Source organism: Bos indicus, chromosome 21 (genome assembly GCF_029378745.1).
Source record: "Bos indicus isolate NIAB-ARS_2022 breed Sahiwal x Tharparkar chromosome 21, NIAB-ARS_B.indTharparkar_mat_pri_1.0, whole genome shotgun sequence".
In the NCBI taxonomy this organism is placed as follows: domain Eukaryota; kingdom Metazoa; phylum Chordata; class Mammalia; order Artiodactyla; family Bovidae; genus Bos; species Bos indicus.
In genome coordinates this window covers 22,134,699-22,154,750 of record NC_091780.1, presented here as the reverse complement: position 1 = coordinate 22,154,750, position 20,052 = coordinate 22,134,699, and the positions used below count along the sequence as shown (strand labels likewise).

The window sequence follows — 20,052 nt, the reverse complement described above, 5'->3', positions numbered from 1 at the left end:
GCCCCTGGAGAAGAAAATGGCAACCCACTCCAGTATTCTCACCTGGAGAATTCCATGGACAGAGGCCTGGCGGGCTATAAGTCTATGGGGTCGCAAAGAGTCAGACACGACTGGGCACTCAGCACAATCAGGAAGGGAAGTTTATTCAACTTGTGGCACTGGCTACCTGATGGGGAGAATTATCCCGAGTCCTCATATCAAAAGTAATTACAGGTAGGGACGTCCTTGCTGTCCATGTTGAGACTTCATGCTTCCAAAGCAGGGAGCATAGGTTCAATCCCTGGTCCAAGAACAAAGATTCCACATACCACGTAACCAAGAAAAAAATTACAGGCAAATACAAGTACTGATATTTTTAAATGTGGAAGAGAACCTAAGCTTAGAAACAAACCCCACAGGAAGTAACTGCTCCAAATGATTAAAAACCTAAACAACTAAACAGTTCTGTATCTATAACAAAACCAAAAGGCAACAGCAAACTGGGAACTATATCTTCAAAAATAAAACATAATGAAGACCTTGTAAAAATGTAATAAGAGAAGCATGAGTCTCAAATAGTCAATTACCTGAGGCTGTCAGGAGACTATCGGAAAGGAAGAAACCACAGAGGGCTAAATACAAATTTATTTTAAGTGCAACTTTACTAATAATCGAATTAACATTTAAAACAGAGATTTTTACCTTCTGTATTGGCAAACATTTGTTAACTGACGGGAACAGCTTTGTGAGAGGCAATTTCCTATAGTAATCCTGAGACCTTTTCTGGAAAACAATGTGATGGACTACACTCAAATCTGAAACAGGTGTGGAATTTACTTTAGTGTTATTTTTAATAATAAATGTTCTGAGACCATGATTGGTTATATTGCAGTACATTCCTGCCATTAAAAGTGGTTTATGAAGAATTTTTTAATGGTATGAAAATGTTGGAATGTTAACGATAGATGAATGCAGGAAAAAATATAATTCAAAAGTGTGTAATCTCAACCATAAAAAAATCGGATAGAAAACTGATAAGAAAAAAGAAGTAAGTCAATTTGTTTAATTTCTTTAATTCTTTATATATATGTACGTGCTCAATTGCTCAGTCATGTCCCACTCTTTGTGACCCCATGGGCTGTAGCCCGCCAAGCTCCTTTGTCCATGGAATTTTCCAGCCAAGAATACTGGAGTGGCTTGTCATTTCCTACTCCCGGGGATCTTCCCAACCTAGGAATCGAACCTGAGTCTCCACCATTGCAGGCAGATTCTTTACCACTGCACTACCTGGGATGCCCCGTTATATATAGTATATTCTACAGTATACATGTTTTTATATTTAAACACTTTGATCAGTTAACTCAGTTTTTTTAATCTAATTGTTTCTGCCTCAGAGCAGCTAATCCTCATAGTCAAGGTGTAATCACCAACTGGGCAGCCTTGATCTTAATAGATTTGTGGGACAGAATAAAACTTGGTTGTTTTTCTTCACAAAGAAATGATGGTTCCCTGAAATTTTGAAAGCCACACAGATATAAAGAAGGAATTATCAGTTCAGCAAAGCCAGTGTTCCCAGTTACTAGAAGAAGAGAGGCTCAGGAGGAGTTGGGGTCACTGTCACCTTATGAGCCTGCGGGCTCCCTGGAAGGGCTGTGCTCAGCAGACCCTGGGAGGTGCACCCAGGCTTCCTGGAGACCTGTGGGCTGGCACAGCTCGCTCCACAGCCTCTCCACCTGCTCTCCCACCTCTCTAGGCTGCGGTAGACCTTCCCTTTCCAGGGGATTCACCTTTGATCACAGTGCCGTAAATTTCAGTGGATGGATAAGCTGAAGTACAGCCATCAGTGCTCCTGGTATGGATGAGCACCCTGTCTGCCATCCGTGTGCTCCGTGCTGTGCTCTTCCCGGGTCTGGTACTCACAGTGACTGAAATCATGTCATTAACCTCAGTCTGGCTGCCACATCGTCCAGTTGTTTTTTGAAATACTCTTCTTGAAGTTGCAATTCATCTTTTTAGGTCCTAAAAAAAGACTTGCAGCTTTATTTGTGTAACATAATTTTGCCTGGAGATACAGTGTCTTCACCTGGGTTATAGGCTCTAAATTTGCCACTGAAACAGATAGGCTTGAAGATGATTTTTTACCAAAAACTGATTTATCAGGCTCCTGAAATTTAAGTGCCAGTTTGCTTCCACTGAGTAACTTGATAGACAAAGATCCACAGTCTCTAGTCTTTTTTTCTTTTTTAGTATAAACAACTCTCAGACTTATTGCCCATCTGAGTTCCAGTAAAAAAATTCACAAATTTTGACTCTGAAACCAGCTGATGAATATAAGGAACCGGTGTGTGATCAGCTGGAAAAATGGTTAGTAAGCCCTGGAGTAGGTGAGAACACCACTATTCCTGAGCCATTGGAAAAGCTAGCAGCAGTGACCCCGACAGCCCCAGCCCTGGAAATACCCAGAGCTTCAGAGCAACACGGTTATCCGGGCATTATGGATATCATGGCTGTGTGAGCACCACTCTTGCACATCCATGTCAAAAAAATGAGAGAGCAAATAGTGGCAACACATCGAGAGGCAACTGCCATTGGCCTTGGCTCCCGTGGTGATAACACTTAGTCACGCAAGCACGGGCCTGCCACACCAAGCTTCTCCCTGCCTTCTTGGGTCTGAACAGGGTTGCAAATTAACAACATGAAAATCTCTAATTCAGTTCAGTTCAGTTCAGTCACTCAGTCGTGTCCGACTCTTTGCGACCCAGTGAGTTGCAGCACACCAGGCCTCCCTGTCCTCACCAACTCCTGGAGTTCACTCAAATTCATATCCATCGAGTCGGTGATGCCATCCAGCCATCTCATGCTCTGTCGTCCCCTTCTCCTCCTGCCCCCAATCCCTCCCAGCATCAGAGTCTTTTCCAATGAGTCAACTCTTCGCATGAGGTGGCCAAAGTGCTGGAGTTTCAGCTTTAGCATCATTTCTTCCAAAGAATGCCCAGGACTGATCTCCTTTAGAATGGACTGGTTGGATCTCCTTGCAGTCCAAGGGACTCTCAAGAGTCTTCCCCAAGACCACAGTTCAGAAGCATCAATTCTTCGGCACTCAACTTTCTTCACAGTCCAACTCTCACACTCATACACGACCACTGGAAAAACCATAGCCTTGACTAGACGGACCTTTGTTGGCAAAGTAATGTCTCTGCTTTTCAGTATGCTATCTAGGTTGGTCATAACTTTACTCCAAGGAGTAAGCATCTTTTAATTTCATGGCTGGAATCACCATCTGCAGTGATTCTGGAGCCCAAAAAAACGAAGTCCGACGCTGTTTCCACTGTTTCCCCATCTATTTCCCATGAAGTGATGGGACCAGATGCCATGATCTTCGTTTTCTGAATGTTGAGCTTTAAGCCAGCTTTTTCACTCTCCTCTTTCACTTTCATCAAGAGGCTTTTGAGTTCCTCTTCACTTTCTGCCATAAGGGTGGTGTCATCTGCATATCTGAGGTGATTGATATTTCTCCTGGCAATCTTGATTCCCACTTGTGTTTCTTTCAGCCCAGTGTTTCTCATGATGTACTCTGCATATAAGTTAAATGAGCAGGGTGACAATATACAGCCTTGACGTACTCCTTTTCCTATTTGGAACCAGTCTGTTGGTCCCTGTCCAGTTCTAACTGTTGCTTCCTGACCTGCATACAGGTTTCTCAAGAGGCAGGTCAGGTGATCTGGTATTCCCATCTCTTTCAGAATTTCCCACAGTTTATTGTGACCCACACAGTCAAAGGCTTTGGCATAGTCAATAAACAGAAATAGATGTTTTTCTGGAACTCTGTTGCTTTTTTGATGATCCAACGGATGTTGGCAATTTGATCTCTGGTTCCTCTGCCTTTTCTAAAACCAGCTTGAACATCTGGAAATTCATGGTTCACATATTGGTGAAGCCTGGCTTGTAGAATTTTGAGCATGACTTTGCTAGCATGTGAGATGAGTGTAATTGTGCGGTAGTTTGAGCATTCTTTGGCATTGCTTTTCTTTGGGATTGGAATGAAAACTGACCTTTTCCTAATTAGTCATGCTCAATAATGAAATCAAGTTATTAGAATCTTGTATAGAGTACATTTCAAAGTAAAAGAGAGGAAGACTTCCCTGGTGGTCCAGTGTTTAAGAATCCACCTGCCAATGCAAGGGACACGGGTTTGATCCCTAATCTGGGAAGATTCTATGGGGCAGCTAAGCCCCTGCGCACCTACTGAGCCCGTGTGCCATAACTACTGAGCCCGCATTCTAGAGCCCAAGAGCAGCAACTAGAAAAAGCCCAAGCATAGCCATGAAGACCCAGGGCAGCCAAAAATAAATAACAAAATTACTTTTTAAAAAATTAAGTAAAATAGAGGATGAAGGTTTTCAAAGCATCTATTATTAAAATGTTCCTTCAGATGCATTAAGAGCCTCACTGGCTTTCGCTTGTATGGCAGGTCATCTGCGCGACAATCGCCTTTGGAATGGGCATCGACAAACCGGACGTGCGCTTTGTGATCCACGCCTCCCTCCCGAAGTCCGTGGAGGGTTACTACCAGGAGTCTGGCCGAGCCGGAAGGGACGGGGAGATCTCTCACTGCATACTCTTCTACACCTACCACGACGTGACCCGGCTGAAGAGGCTTATCCTGAGTAAGCTCGGCTCCCTGGGGGACTGTGCTGTCCCGCTCAGTCCCATGACTGTCGTCCACCCCTGCAGTCATGGTGCTTTTGGTCCAGTGTTCTTAAAATAGAGATGCTTATGTAGATATGGAAGTTTTATTTTAGGTCATCTGTATGATAAAGATGTTGTTCAACATGTTGAAGACTAGAAAATTTCCAAACCAGGCCTTGTATACAGTCCAATCCTAAGAAATAACTCCAGTTACTAATTTCCTTTGTATCCTTCTAGGCCCATTTTCTGCCTGGATCCTTGTATATAATGTATATTTCAGACATGCAAAAAAGTAAAATGGAAAAACTAATAAGCTATCGTGTACCCCCATCCAGGTTAGGAAATAAACTCCCTATAGAGCCTCTCATATCCCATCTCTTGACTTCCACATTGGAGTTAAACAGTATCTTTTTATTTTTAATAATTTTTTAAAAATTGGGGTGTGATTGCTTTAAATTTGGGGCAGTATTTTATATTTGATATTTACGTTCCCAAATGCAGGTATTTCACAGTATAAATGCTATTATGTGTGTCGTCCCCCCCCACCCCCACCCCGCTGAAGTATTGTTGAGTCATTCAGGTGTACAACACAGTGATTTAAAGGTTATACTCTATATATGTAGTGAAAGAAAGTCAAGTTGCTCAGTCATGTGCGACTCTTTGTGACCCCATGGACTGTAGCCTACCAGGCTCCTCCGTCCATGCATTTTCCAGGCAAGGGTACTGGAGTGGGTTGCCGTTTCCTTCTCCAGGTGATCTTCCCGACTCAGGAATCAAACCCAGGTCTCCCGTATTGCAGGCAGATGCCTTCCTTACCCTCTGAGCCACCAGGGAAGCCTACTCTATTTACATACAGTTATTATATAAATGTGCTTTTTTAAATATATATGTATATTGACCAGATTTTTTTCTAGTCAACACCAGGGTGTGACTATGATTCCAACAAGTACACATAGCTTGACTATATAGAATTCTATAGAATCATATTCCTTGTTTATTGAACCAGTTCCCTTTTAATAGATAAGTAAACTTGCCTGTTTTGAGACCACTTTTGAAGGAACTCTGGCAAAGATACTGAGTGCGTGAAATGACGCTTACCAAGTTCTGTGCCAGATAATGTTGACCTGTTTTGCTCGTAACCGGTAGCAAGGGCAGGGTCCTAACCATTGGACCGCCAGGGAATTCCCAGCCACTGGCTTTAGAGATAGAGTCAGTCCCAAGAGAAAAGTGAACTTCAGAAAAGTTTTATAACTTGCTCCCAATAGCAGCAGCAGCGGTAGCAGGGGGAGTTGTCATGGTAATGATAATGTTTCCTTAGCACTTACTTACTGTATGCCACTGTCTGGAATGCTTTACGTACATCACTTAATGTTCACAAGATCCCTAAGAGACACTACTCTTACTCTTCTCATTTTACAGAAGAATTTCCTCGAAATACAGAGCTAGATAAGTGGCAGAGCCCTGGTGGAATCCAGGTTCATCTGAATCCAAGATTCACCTCCCTTGCACTATACCAAGATCATTCTCAGTGAAAAAATGCAACTTTTAAACTTAGCGTGTCCAAAAAAGTGAAACTTTTAAACTTAGTGTGTTTTTGAAAAGAACCTATATTAAGTTAGGTCCAAATAATTTAGTAAGTATTTAAACCCTAAATACTTAGAAGCCATCTGAAAAAAATAATACTCATAAAGCAGAAAAAAAAATTTTTTTTAATTTCCTTTTTAACGAACCACAGTTGCTTATGAATGAAAATTATGAACATGTTGTTCTCAAACCTTGGAATCAGAGTACACGCTACCACCCTCATTTCCTGTTTCAGGTTGATTTTTTTGGAGGTAAAGACATTTGAAAAGACCCTGATGCTGGGAAAGATTGAGGGCAGAAGGAGAGGGGATGACAGAGGATGAGATGGTTGGATGGCGTCACTGACTCAATGGACATGGGTTTGGGTGAACTCCGGGAGTTGGTGATGGACAGGGAGGCCTGGCGTGCTGCAGTTCATGGGGTCGCAAAGAGTCGGACACAACTGAGTGACTGAACTGAACTGAGCTGAATTGTGTTCATGATAGCAACTGCCAAAATTTTAACTTCACAGTGGCATTTAGAGGGACTTCCTTGGTGGTCCAGTAGCTAAGACTCTACGCTTCCAATGCAGGAGGTGAGAGTTCGATCCCTGGTCAGGGGACTAAGATGCCGCATGCTGCCTGGCACGGGCAGGAAAACAAAAAAAAATTAAATAAAAAACAATAACAATGTCATCAGAAGAAAAGTAGCACATCATGAGGGCTTCCCTGGTGGCTTAGTGGTAAAGAACCCACATGCCAGTGTAGGAGAGGCAGATTCAATCTCTGGATCAGAAAGAGCCTCTGGAGAAGGAAATGGCAACCCACTCCAGTATTCTTGTCTGGGAAATCTATGGACAGAGGAGCCTGACGGACTACAGTCTGTATGGTCACGAGAGTTGGACACAACTTAGTGACTAAACAACAAGCTCATTGTGAACTAGCTCAATCAAGTTGTGTATGTGGAGTTCAACATGTGTTAGGTGTTGCTGTGTTTCGCTTAAATTTAAAATACCGACCAGCAGCCGTGTGCATTCATTGCAGCACCCACCCTGGCCCAGGAGGTCCTTCGCACACAGTTTCAGAACCAATGGCTTCACCACTTTGGTCCCAAATACTCCAGAAGATGCACAGCCCACTGCCACGGCCCGTCTCTGCTCACTCTGGATGCTAGGTTTAGTTCATGCTTGTCTTGATAAATGTAGTAAATATAGTTGAGATAGTTATCATTAGGAATAATGAAGATATGCAAAATGTTTTCAGCTACTCCTGACAACCTGTGTTTATTCCCATAAAACTAAATTCTTGGTTGTTGTTGTTCAGTCCCTCAGTTGTGTTTGACTCTTTTCAGCCCCCTGGACTGCAGCATGCCAGGGTTCCCTGTCCTTCACCATCTCCCAGAGTTTGCTCAAACTCATGTCCAGTGAGTCAGTGATGCCACCCAACCATCTTGTCCTCTGTCATCCCCTTCTCCTGCTTTCAGTGTTTCCCTGCATCAGGGTCTTTTCTAATGAGTTGGCTTTTAGCATCAGGTAGCCAAAGTATTGGAGCTTCAGCTTCAGCATCAGTACTTCCAATGAATATTCAGAGTTGATTTCCTTTAGGATTGACTGGTTTGATCTTGCTGTCCAAGGAACCTTCAAGAGTCTTCTCTTGAGATAAATCTTGGAGATGAACATAAACATTCAGTTAATTATAATATAAATATTTAGAATTATAGGAATCTGTTTGAAATACTTCTGTGATATATTCAACGTTTCTACTTTAATAAGTATGTTTTACTATGTTCTTCATCTCTTTTAGTGGAAAAAGATGGAAACCGTCATACACGAGAGACCCACTTCAATAATTTGTATAGCATGGTACATTACTGTGAAAATATAACAGAATGTAGGAGAATACAGCTTTTGGCTTACTTTGGCGAAAATGAATTTAATCCTCATTTTTGTAAGAAATACCCAGATGTTTCATGTGATAACTGCTATAAAACAAAGGTAAAATAAGCAGGTTTTAAATTCTTTGTAATAAGGAAATTGCCAAGATTTTTTTTTTTTTTCTTCTCTTAATTTAGAATAGTTAGATATAGGTTAGACTGCAATCAAGTCGGCCCTAAGGAGTTTAACAAGGGAACAGTGGCTTCCTCCCCATGTTAATTGGAAATAGAAACATTTTGATAATAATTCTGTGACATACCCTTAGAATTCGAAGCCTGTTTAAAAAATATATACTGTACCTGTTTCAGCAATTATAGGATACTTTAGAAATGTCGTTAATCTATAAATTTCCAAAAAGATCCAATATGGGCAGCTAGAATAATTTCCATTCAATTGTAGTTACATTTAAGCATCCCATTCTCAAAAGGGTTATAACTAGTATACTTATATGTTTGAATTCAGATCAATTAGATTACTCTGTAAATTGGTTTTAAACTATAAAGAATAATGGCAATAGCTTCAAGATGAGTTTGCTATCAATTTTCGTAAAAACAACCTTGGGAGGTGGTTAAATTCAATCCTTGTCTTCTCTACTTCACAGTTTATGGAGCATTTTCTTGTTTTATGTATTACTTGAAATGTCTGTGCAAGGTGCTAGGGATTCACAGACAGGAGAGAAAGACATGTTTGTATTCATATCATTGTGATACTGTGTTATAAATCCAGTTACAGATAGGCAGCACTAGCCGAGCAGACAGCAATTTACTCTGTCTCTGTGGATTCCCAGCCATCTCCACCCATCGCGCCCCACTCTGTAGATGTTCCTAATCTGTTCACTCATTCAACAAATATTTGTTGAGTGCCTGCTCTGTGATAGACACTGTTCTAGGAGTTTGGGATATATCACCGAGCAACATATGAAGATCCCTAACTCTTGTGGAGCTCACTTTCAAGCAGAGGAAGGCTGAATAAAGACAACATACGTTATAAGTACATGTGAAGAGGGAAATTGTTGCTGTTCAGTCGCTCAGTCATGTCTGACTCTTTGAGACCCCATGAACTGCAGCATGCCAAGTTTCCCTGTCCTTCACCATCTCCTGAAGTTTGTTCAAACTCATGTCCATTGAGTTGATTGTGCCATCCAACCATTTCATCCTCTGTCGCCCTCTTCTCCTCCTGCTCTCCATCTTTCCCAACATCAGGGTCTTTTGAAGAGGGAAGAGCCTTGGTGAAAAGTACAGCAGTATAAGGAGTCAGGAATGATAAATGAGATTTAGGAGGCAGTGGCCCTAGGAAGTCCTATTACAATGATGTTCAATTCAGTACCTCAGTCATGTCCGACTGTTTGCGACCCCATGAATCGCAGCACAACAGGCCTCCCTGTCCATCACCATCTCCCAGAGTTCACTCAAACTCACGTCCATCGAGTCGGTGATGCCATCCAGCCATCTCATCCTCTGTCGTCCCCTTCTCCTCCTGCCCGCAATCCCTCCCAGCATCAAGTCTTTTCCAGTGAGTCAACTCTTTGCATGAGGTGGCCAAAGTACTGGAGCTTCAGCTTTAGCACCAGTCCTTCCAAAGAAATCCCAGGGCTGAACTCCTTCAGAATGGACTGGTTGGATCTCCTTGCAGTCCAAGGGACTCTCAAGAGTCTTCTCCAAGACCACAGTTCAGAAGCATCAGTTCTTCGGCGCTCAGCCTTCTTCACAGTCCAACTCTCACATCCATACATGACCATAGGAAAAACCATAGCCTTGACTAGATGGACCTTTATTGGCAAAGTAATGTCTCTGCTTTTCAATATGCTATCTAGGTTGGTCATAACTTTCCTTCCAAGGAGTAAGCATCTTTTAATTTCATGGCTGGAATCACCATCTGCAGTGATTTTGGAGCCCAAAAAAACAAAGTCTGATACTGTTTCCACTGTTTCCCCATCTATTTCCCATGAAGTGATGGGACCAGATGCCATGATCTTCGTTTTCTGAATGTTGAGCTTTAAGCCAACTTTTTCACTCTCCTCTTTCACTTTCATCAAGAGGCTTTTGAGTTCCTCTTCGCTTTCTGCCATAAGGGTGGTGTCATCTGCATATCTGAGGTGATTGATATTTCTCCAATCTTGATTCCAGCTTGTACTTCTTCCAGCCCAGCGTTTCTCATGATGTACTCTGAATATAAGTTAAATAAGCAGGGTGACAATATACAGCCTTGACGTACTCCTTTTCCTATTTGGAACCAGTCTGTTGTTCCATGTCCAGTTCTAACTGTTGCTTCCTGACCTGCATATAGGTTTCTCAAGAGGCAGGTCAGGTGGTCTGGTATTCCCATCTCTTTCAGAATTTTCCACAGTGTATTGTGACCCACACAGTCAAAGGCTTTGGCATAGTCAATAAAGCAGAAATAGATGTTTTTCTGGAACTCTCTTGCTGATGTGATGAGACCTCAGCAAAAACTTGAAGGGAGTTTAGCTGAGCAGCTCTCAAATATGGGTATTCTTGGCAGAAGCCAAGACAAAAGGCCCTGAGGTGGGGATGTGCCTGTATGTTTGAGAGATAGCAAGGGAACTCACAAGCCTGCCCTGGGCTAAGAGTTAGTCAGGGGAAAGGTAACAGCCAGCCATAGCATTATCTGGAGGGCGGAGAGACTGGCCAAGTAGAACAACCCTCAGCAGAGGAGACCTATTGGCAGGGAAGATCAGGAGTTCGGCCTGGGGCACAGTGAGTTAGACACTCTTATCTTAGATTCAGGAATTCTGGAAGGAGGCTGGTGATACCATAGCTGGAAGTGCTTGGCCCGGGGGTTGAATTGAAAGTCATAAAAGCAGGTGAAACCTTCAGTGGTTTCTGTTTACATGGAAGAAAAGAAAATGAAAGACCGAGCCCTGGTGCTTCAAAAGCCTGAGGAGAAGAGGGAGAATTAGGAAAGGAGCCCAGGAAAGAGAACAAGTGAGGTAGGAAGAAGAGCAAGGCAGCTAAGTGTGGAAGAGCTTCAGGGAAAAGGGAGTGCTGCCTGGTCATACACTGCTGCCAACCCCATATCATAAGGACCAAGACGTCCCCACGAACGTAGCCCTACAGAAATACGGGACCTGGACATGACCAGTTACAGTGGAGAGGGGCAAAGCTGGAGGCAGTGTGCTTATGGAAAATTCTTTCAAGTTTTGTTTCAGGGATGAACAGAGAAACAATATCTGCCAGGAGAGCTGGAGTCAAGAAAAGATAGGAGAAATGCTGTAGTTGTGTGCTGAAAGGAACACACCTACAGAGGATGGAAACTGATGTGTGAGGACAGGAAGATGTGCTGCAGCAGGGTCCCTGGGGTGGCGAGGGGGGCTGGGAGCTCGTCGAGGGCACCAAGATGGGTTCAGACAGTAGCCTGGATAGTTCATCTGTAATAACAGGAAGGAGGAGAGAAAATGTGGGAGAGGCGCTGGTGACAGATGTAGTGGAGGGAGTTTGCGAAAGTTGCTTCTCATCGATTCACTGTTCTCAGCAAAGTAGGAAGCAAGGTGTGTGCAGGAAGCAAGAGTGTGAAATCAGACAGGAGTCCACAGGCTTACCTTACAGGGCCAGAGAGCAGACATTCCAGGCTTTGTGGGCAGTCTCTGTCCCAGCTACTCAACTCTGCCATTTTAGCCCAAAGGGGGACATAAAGCACAATAAATACATCGATTTTCCGTGGTCGTATTTTGATAAAATTTGATTTACAAAAGCAGGTGTATAGCGCATGGGCCATAATTTGCTGACTCCTATTCTAAGAGAATGGAGGAAGATAGACCACACACCTGTCATGATCACCAAAGGGTGCACTTGAGATCTGTGGCCCTGTGTTGAAAGTGAAAGTCAGTTCTGTTCAGCAGTCGTGTCTGACTCTTTGAGACCCCATGGACTGCAGCACGCCTGGCTTCCCTGTCCATCACCAGCTCCTGGAGCTTGCTCAGACTCATGTCCATCAAGTCAGTGAAGCCATGAAGTCGAAAGTGAAAACAGCTCAGTTGTCCAAGTGTTTCTCCAGCCAGGTGTAGCTACAAAGATACAGGCATGAAGTGGTGGAGAATGGGATGTAATGTGTTTGTCAAACTAGGAGACATAAGGGCAAGGGAGTTGAAGCTGTTCTGTGAAAGGTGGTGTTACAATTTTTTTTAAAAAGCGAGAGATTGGCTCTGGGATATCAACTGAATATCTTAGTACTTAGAGAACATCTAAGAGGGTGGGTCAATGGCTAGGCAGTCCCAGAGGATTGTTGGAGTCAGCATACTAGCTGGCCTGATTTTGAAAGGTAGGAGGTGATGGTCAGAGAACAGAGTGTTGCTGATATTAGTAAGACTAAGGTAGTGGGCGTGACCATTAGAGTGAGTGGCCACATTTGTGGAGAATGGGATCACTAGAGCACAGGAGATCAAGTTGCCCAAGGCCAACATGTGGGAGAATCATTTCTGTGTACTAAGTCACCAAGAATTAAGACAGGAGTCAGGTTGGAGAGAGCAATGGGGGCACTCTCTCGTGACAATGCCAGGTAGAGCCTCAGAATAACTACCAGTTGTTAGTATAGGATGAAAAACCCACCTGTCTTCAGGACTGTGGGGGTTGAGCAGGGATTAGCAGGTAGAGGGACTCATATACAGAAGCACGATGCCACTTCTGAGAACTGCAGGTGCTCAGCAATCCTGTGATGTGATGATAGTAAAGCATCACATAGTAATGGGGACTTCCAAGAGGAAGGCAGAGGGACTTCCCTGGTGGTCCAGTGGCTGAGTCCACCTGCCAGTGCAGGAGACTCGAGTTCAGTCCCTGGTCCAAGAAGACCCCACATGCTGCAGATCAGCTAAGCCCGTGCTCCACAGACACTGAACCCTTGTGCTGCAACTACCAAAGCCCACACGCCTAGAGCCTGTGCTCTGCGACAAGAGCAGCCACTGCGATGAGAAGCCAGCACGCTGCAATGAAGAGGAGCCACCCCCTCACCAAGCACAACTAGAGAAAACCCACAATGAAGACACAGCAGAGCCAAAAAAGAAAATAAAATAAAATTCAAAGAGCAAAGGAAAAAAATGGTTGGCAGAGTTTGGAGACACCTGAGGGCTAAAGGCAGAGGAACCAGCGATCAAATTGCCAACATCCGCTGGATCATGGAAAAAGCAAGAGAGTTCCAGAAAAACATCTATTTCTGCTTTATTGACTATGCCAAAAAGCCTTTGACTATGTAGATCACAAGAAACTGTGGAAAATTCTGAAAGAGATGGGAATACCAGATCACCTGACCTGCCTCTTGAGAAACCTATATGCAGGTCAGGAAGCAACAGTTAGAACTGGACATGGAACAACAGACTGGTTCCAAATAGGAAAAGGAATACATCAAGGCTATATATTGTCACCCTGCTTATTTAACTTCTATGCAGAGTACATCATGAGAAACGCTGGGCTGGAAGAAGCACAAGCTGGAATCAAGATTGCCAGGAGAAATATCAATCACCTCAGATATGCAGATGATACCACCCTTATGGCAGAAAGTGAAGAGGAACTAAAAAGCCTCTTGATGAAAGTGAAAGTGGAGAGTGAAAAAGTTGGCTTAAAGCTCAACATTCAGAAAACGAAGATCATGACATCCGGTCCCATCACTTCATGGCAAATAGATGGGGAAACAGTGGCTGACTTTATGTTTTGGGGCTCCAAAATCACTGCAGATGGTGATTGCAGCCATGAAATTAAAAGACGCTTACTCCTTGGAAGGAAAGTTACGACCAACCTAGATAGCATATTGAAAAGCAGAGACATTACTTTGCCAACAAATGTCTGTCTAGTCAAGGCTATGGTTTTTCCAGTGGTCATGTATGAGTGTGAGAGTTGGACTGTGAAGAAAGCTGAGTGCCAAAGAATTGATGCTTCTGAACTGTGGTGTTGGAGAAGACTCTTGAGAGTCCCTTGGACTGCAAGGAGATCCAACCAGTCCATTCTAAAGGAGATCAGCCCTCGGATTTCTTTGGAAGGAATGATGCTAAAGTTGAAACTCCAGTACTTTGGCCACCTCATGCAAAGAGTTGACTCATTGGAAAAGACCCTGATGCTGGGAGGGATTAGGGGCAGGAGGAGAAGGGGACAACAGAGGATGAGATGGCTGGATGGCCTCACCGACTCGATGGAGAAGAATTTGGGTGAACTCCGGGAGTTGGTGATGGACAGGGAGGCCTGTTGTGCTGCGATTCGTGGGGTCGCAAAGAGTCGGACACGACTGAGCAACTGAACTGAACTGAGGGCTATGATAAAGGAAACTGACTGGAAATAACAAAAAGGATTGACTGTGGCACCAAAGACCCAAAGGACATCAGAACTCATACATTTGCATGGTTAGACAGTGTTTTTCATTCCAGAGGTCACCATACAGTAAGTGACAGAGAAAATATGAAGGATTTTGGGGGAAAAAAATGTTTCTACCCACAGAGTGCTCTCCGGTAACAGTCTGTGAAACTAATGAAATAGAGCAGACTGCTAGTTGTTCTAGACACAAGATTAATATAAAAACTTAGAAAAGAAGGACATTTGCAACTTCCTTAGTTTTTGCTCTTGGTTTTAGTGTGGGAATGGCGTGTTGTGGGACTGTTTCAGTTAGTATTAAACCCTAGCAATCTAGGTATTGTTATCTTAATTATAAAGATAACAGTAAAAGCTAATAAATATAAAAAGGTAATCTCTTTTTATTCATAGGATTTTAAGACAAAAGATGTGACTGAAGATGTGAAAAATATTGTAAGATTTGTTCAAGAACACAGTTCATCTCAGGGAACAAGAAATATAAAGCATATAGGTCCTTCTGGGAGGTTCACTATGAACATGCTGGTTGACATTTTCTTGGGTAAGTCAGCTGTTTTATCGTTTGAATTACATCAATTAAATTTGAACATTAAAGAAGTCATTACAGCTACATAGAAACACCTCTATTGTCGCTTTCTTAAAGAATTTAAGGGCTTTAGAATAAAAACCTTTTAGAGTAATAAAGGAAAAGCCATTTTATGCATTATAACAGTTATTTTTATAGAATTTATATAAGTCACTAAAATCAGTTTTCACAAATGAAAAAAAAAGAAAGCTCACGGAGTTTCATCTGAGTGAGTGAGCTTCTAGTTTGGGACGGCAGCTTGAGCATTAAGTATCTGTCTTCTTTTTTCTTCCTTGAGGCCCTTTTAAAATAGTAGCAAGGAAATAGAAGGAGGATTCAATCCATAACAGCATAAAGAACCAGGAAGAGACCATCATCGGATTAGAAGTTTTAAAAATCTTTTACAAAATGGATGAAAGCATATTGATGAATGGAATGAAATTCAATAAATCACAGAGCAAATAAATGTAGGAGAAAGTTACAGCCAAGGGACTGTCAACCAGGCGGAACGCCATTGTCCCCAGGCCCCGAACCTGGAGTCATAGAGACCTAGGGGTAGAAGTGAAAGCAGGGGAGCTCCAAATAGGAAGGGACAATTGGAAGAAAGTCTGCTCACAGAAGAACTGCATGGAGTACCAGCCTGCAACTCGTTCTAGAACAAAGATAAACAAACTGCTTGAGGAGCAGAAAGACAGCCAAGTTGGGGGCTACCAGCGCATTTACCCTAAAACAAACCTGATAACTGGACATTACATTTTAAGGGAGAAATTTGGGGGGAAACAGACATTGATACAAAATAATAAGAAATCCACTTAAAAAGTTTAATCTGGTCCCTGAAGAGTAAATATAAATAGACGATCAAGAAAAGACCAGAGACTTCCCTGGTGGTCCAGTGGCTAAGACTCTGTGCTCCCAGTGCAGGGAATCCGGGTTCGATCCCCGGTCAGGGAACTAGAGCCCACTGCCCTAACTAAGAGTTTGCGTGCCACAAAGAAAAATGAGAGAAAGGCCAAAGAAGTAACATATTTGATCCTGGGGATAGAGGTAATTTAGAAAGTAGGCAGTACTTCTGGGGAGACAGGAAGGGGAACTCTTCATTAGTATCTTCACAAAGACAAACAATAATAGAATGTTACGGTGTCTTGGATGGTAAAGAATCCACCTGCAATGCAGGAGACATGGGTTCAGTCCCTGGGTTGGGAAGATCCTGTGGAGGAGAGCATGGCAACCCACCCCAGTATTCTTACCTGGAGAATTCCATGGACAGAGGAACCTGTTGGGCTGCAGTCCATGGGGTCACAGTCAGACATGACTAAACAACTTTCACTTGTATGGAAAAGAAACAAAGATGGAGAAAGAGCTTTTAAAATTTTTAAATGATTAACAAAGTAAATTTAGTAGAAAGGCTGGAAGATAACATCAAGAAAATTTTCTGAAGACCTCAGCAAAAATATATGGAAAATGTGAGAGAGAAAATACAGATCAATTCTTAGGAAATGTAAAATCTGACAGAATTTTGAAATAGGAAATAAACCAACAATAAAAGGAAATTTCTCCGAAAAAGAAAAAAACCTTAATTGCCCACTGGGGGAGTTCCCTAGTGGTTAGGATTCGGCACTTTCACTTCCATGGCCTGGGTTCAATCCCTGGTCAGGGAACTGAGGTCCCGCAAGCTGTGTGGTGTGCCAAAATTTAAATTAAAAAAAAAAAAAGCCTGCTTAATGCCAAATAAATGCTTTATAAGATGAGGTTTAAGAATACCAAGAGTAAAGCCATGTTAGGGAGGAAAAGCCTTTTCTCTTGTAGTTAGGGGAGGCAGATTAGCAAGAGAAAGGACAGATTTAATCAGATATGTAATGGGAATTCATGGAAAATGTGACTCAAAGGAGCCATTAGAATCTGAGGCTTAGCTACCATTTTAAAGGGGAAGGAGAGGCAGGAAGGGTTAGGAGGAAACAAATGATGTGGAGGGGGGGGATCATAGGGCCCTTAGGAGAAAGATGGCGGGGGAGGGGAGGGGAACACGTGGTCATTTTTGTAACAGTGTCTGGGTGTTGTATGGAAAGTTCTCATCTCCGATGATGTGAGTCAGTCTTCTGGTTGCTCCGGGGCTGGGGCGGGGGCTAGGATTTAAGACAATTGAGTTCTTTGGGGAGTGTCTGCTTTTTGGCAGATAGATTTCAGGAGCTCAGATACCTTCTGCTCAGAATAGTTTTGATGCCATTGTGGCATATTCTGAACCCCTTCAAAGATACTCCCAAAAGCTTTGGAAAGAAAAAGACAACCAAAACCAAAGGACATCATATTAATACCAGCAACCCTGGAGACTTGTAGGCAAAGAATATGATGTGATCTATACCATAAACAGGAACAGACCCATGGGTCCAGGGAGAAGAAATCCCAGAGTCACAGTAAGCAGTCTTTACATGCATGCTCAGTCAGTCAGTTGTGTCCAGCTCTTTGCAACTCTGTGGACTGTAGCCCTCCAGGTTCCTCTGTCCATGGGATTCTCCAGGCAAGAATACTGGAGTGGGTTGCCATGCCCTTCTCCAGGGGATCGTCCTGAAGCAGTCTGTAGAAATTGTTAACAGAAAGTCGGAAAAATAAGTCCCATGCAATATAGAGAAAGAACAAGAAATGAATTTTTTTTTTTTTCTTTTTGATGACAGAAAAGGCCACAAATGTTACTTCTCAACAACAAAAGGAGAAAGGCACTTAGAAACTCCGGGGAAGAGATTATACAAGAGAGCGGAGGTCAACTAGAAAATGAAGGAAGTGGCCACACCGTTTTGCGTAATTGATAAAATGTACAAAATAATCTGTCTGGATACAGTGAACATCCTCCTTAGTTGCACAAGAGTCAGGAGTTCTGAGAGGGAAAGGAAGCTTGTCCTAATCTAAACACTGCTGATAAGCAGCAGAGTCAACTTATAGACTTAAACGTGGTTAGAGAACAGGACAGGATATAGTGGTTAATCCTGGTGATATAAGAATGCAAGTAGAATAAGTAAAAATAGGGATTTCCCTGGTGGTACAGTGGGTAAGAATCCACCTGCCATGGCAATGCAGGGGACATGAGTTTGATCCCCGATCCAAGAAGATTCCACATGCTGTGGAGCAACTAACTCAAGCACCACAACTAAACCTATGCTCTCGAGCCCTCAAGTTGCAGCTATCGATCCCATGTTCGCTAGAGCCTGTTCGGGCCCGTTAGGGCGTAGGTTCACCTAGAGCCTGTGCTCCACAAGAGAAGTCACCACAATGACAAGGCCATGCGCTGCAACAAAGAGTAGCTCTGCTCGCCGCAACTAGAGAACGCCTTCGCAAAACCAATAAACAGATAAAAATAAAAGGGGAGTATACAGATGGCTTGAAATGACAGCAGAAGTGTGGGTTCCATGAATGGTAACCACCAGAAGAGCTGAAAACAAGCCATTTAAAAAGTGATTGCCTTGGGATTTCCCCGGAAGTTCAGTGGTTAAGACTCCACGCTTCCATTGCAGGGGGCAGGGGTTTGACCAGGGATTGGGGAACTGAGATCCTACATACTGCATGGCACAGCCAGAAAAAAAATTGAAATTTTTAAAAAAGCGATTGACTTGGAAAAGAGTGAGACTAGGGAGGGGAAGGGTACAATAGAGGAATGTTGCTTTTAATTACAAACCCTCCTGTACTGTATTTTTCCCTATGTGCATGTATTACTTTAATTTAAAATCTAAAGCAGTTAAACCACGAATAGCCTCCACTGGGGAAGGGAGGTGGTTTGCTCAGTTTCTAAGCTGCTGCTTCTGGATCCACACATTTCTCAGGACAAAGTAGCTTTTAATGCTGGACCCCCTTTCTGGATTCTTGCCTTCTAGTTTGGGAGCATAAAGGGTTGTAGGTTAAGCAGTTTATTATAAGAATGATACATAATCATTCTACATTATTACATGTAGAGAACTGAAAAATACAAACTCCAGAAAAAAAACTACTAATATTTTAATGCGTTTGCTCACAATTACATATTTATCATATTGAATGTATAATTTCTATCATTTTTATTTAATAATATAAGCACTTTAAAATTTTTTTACTCTCTTGAAGTAGTTTTTAGTTTATATTTTATCAGGTTGATGAAATATGTTTTAATAGCTTTATTGTAGGACATATTGGGTTGGTGAAAAAGTCTGTTAGGGGTTTTCCGTAACATCTTACAGAAAACCCCAAGTGGACTTTTGGCCAACTCGCTGTTTTCCTATTCTGTTTTCACATTCTGTAGAATGTGTGATAAATAGCCTTTTAAGTACACCTTCATCTGCATCTCTGTAGCTTTCACGTAGGGTCCTAGAAAGATCGCTAAGTCAGACATTTTTCTGACACATACTTCAGTTTCTTATCAGCTCTCGTATGTTTTTAAGAAAACTGTTTATGTTCCATCCAGCTTTCTTAGTTACCCTCAGCACTAGCACTGGGTCCACGTCACCAAGGCCTTTACCAGAGCAGTAGTCCTTTATGTCCAGATCACTTGAAGAAGTAAAACTTGCATCATTCAGCATCTGTGACCAGAAGCCATCTGAAATTTACAGTAACATAACTATTTGGAGCTCTTACAATAGAGCTAAAGCCTTACAAAATATAGCTGTTAATTCTGATTATAATCAGTGTCACCAACCTTCTTAAGTGGTGGTGGTTTAGTTGCTAAGTCTTGTCTGACTCCTGCGATCCCACGGAACTATAGCCCATCAGGCTCCTCTGTCCATAGCATTTTCCAGGCAAGAATACTGGAGTGGGTTGCCATTTCCTTCTCCAACCTTCATAAATAGATTGCTATTAAAGAAAAAAATAACTGCTTATGATTTAAAAAAAAACAGACACTTGTCATCACAGCAGCTGGGATGTGAAACCAAGTATCCAGCCTTCTGTGGAGCTCTCAGTCAGCCCCCTGGGGGAGGAGGGAAGTACATGGCCTCCTGGAATGCTGTGCTCTTGTTTTGGAGTTTATATAGGTTTCATCTGTGAGGATGACAGAATGTGTA

The 20,052-nt window shown here is 42.7% G+C and overlaps 1 protein-coding gene across 2 annotated transcripts in view; it reads left to right on the top strand.

Moving 5' to 3' along the window:
- The window catches only part of BLM (BLM RecQ like helicase), a 92,605-nt gene that overhangs the window by 61,486 nt on the left and 11,067 nt on the right, over window positions 1–20,052 (top strand). The window contains exons 15-17 of one of the 2 annotated variants that reach the window (XM_019983900.2): window positions 4,451–4,646; window positions 8,034–8,224; window positions 14,863–15,010. In XM_019983900.2, the coding sequence (XP_019839459.2) occupies window positions 4,451–4,646; window positions 8,034–8,224; window positions 14,863–15,010 (535 nt within the window). The remainder of the gene's footprint in view (window positions 1–4,450; window positions 4,647–8,033; window positions 8,225–14,862; window positions 15,011–20,052) is intronic. The other variant, XM_070775159.1, reaches the window with a different exon arrangement.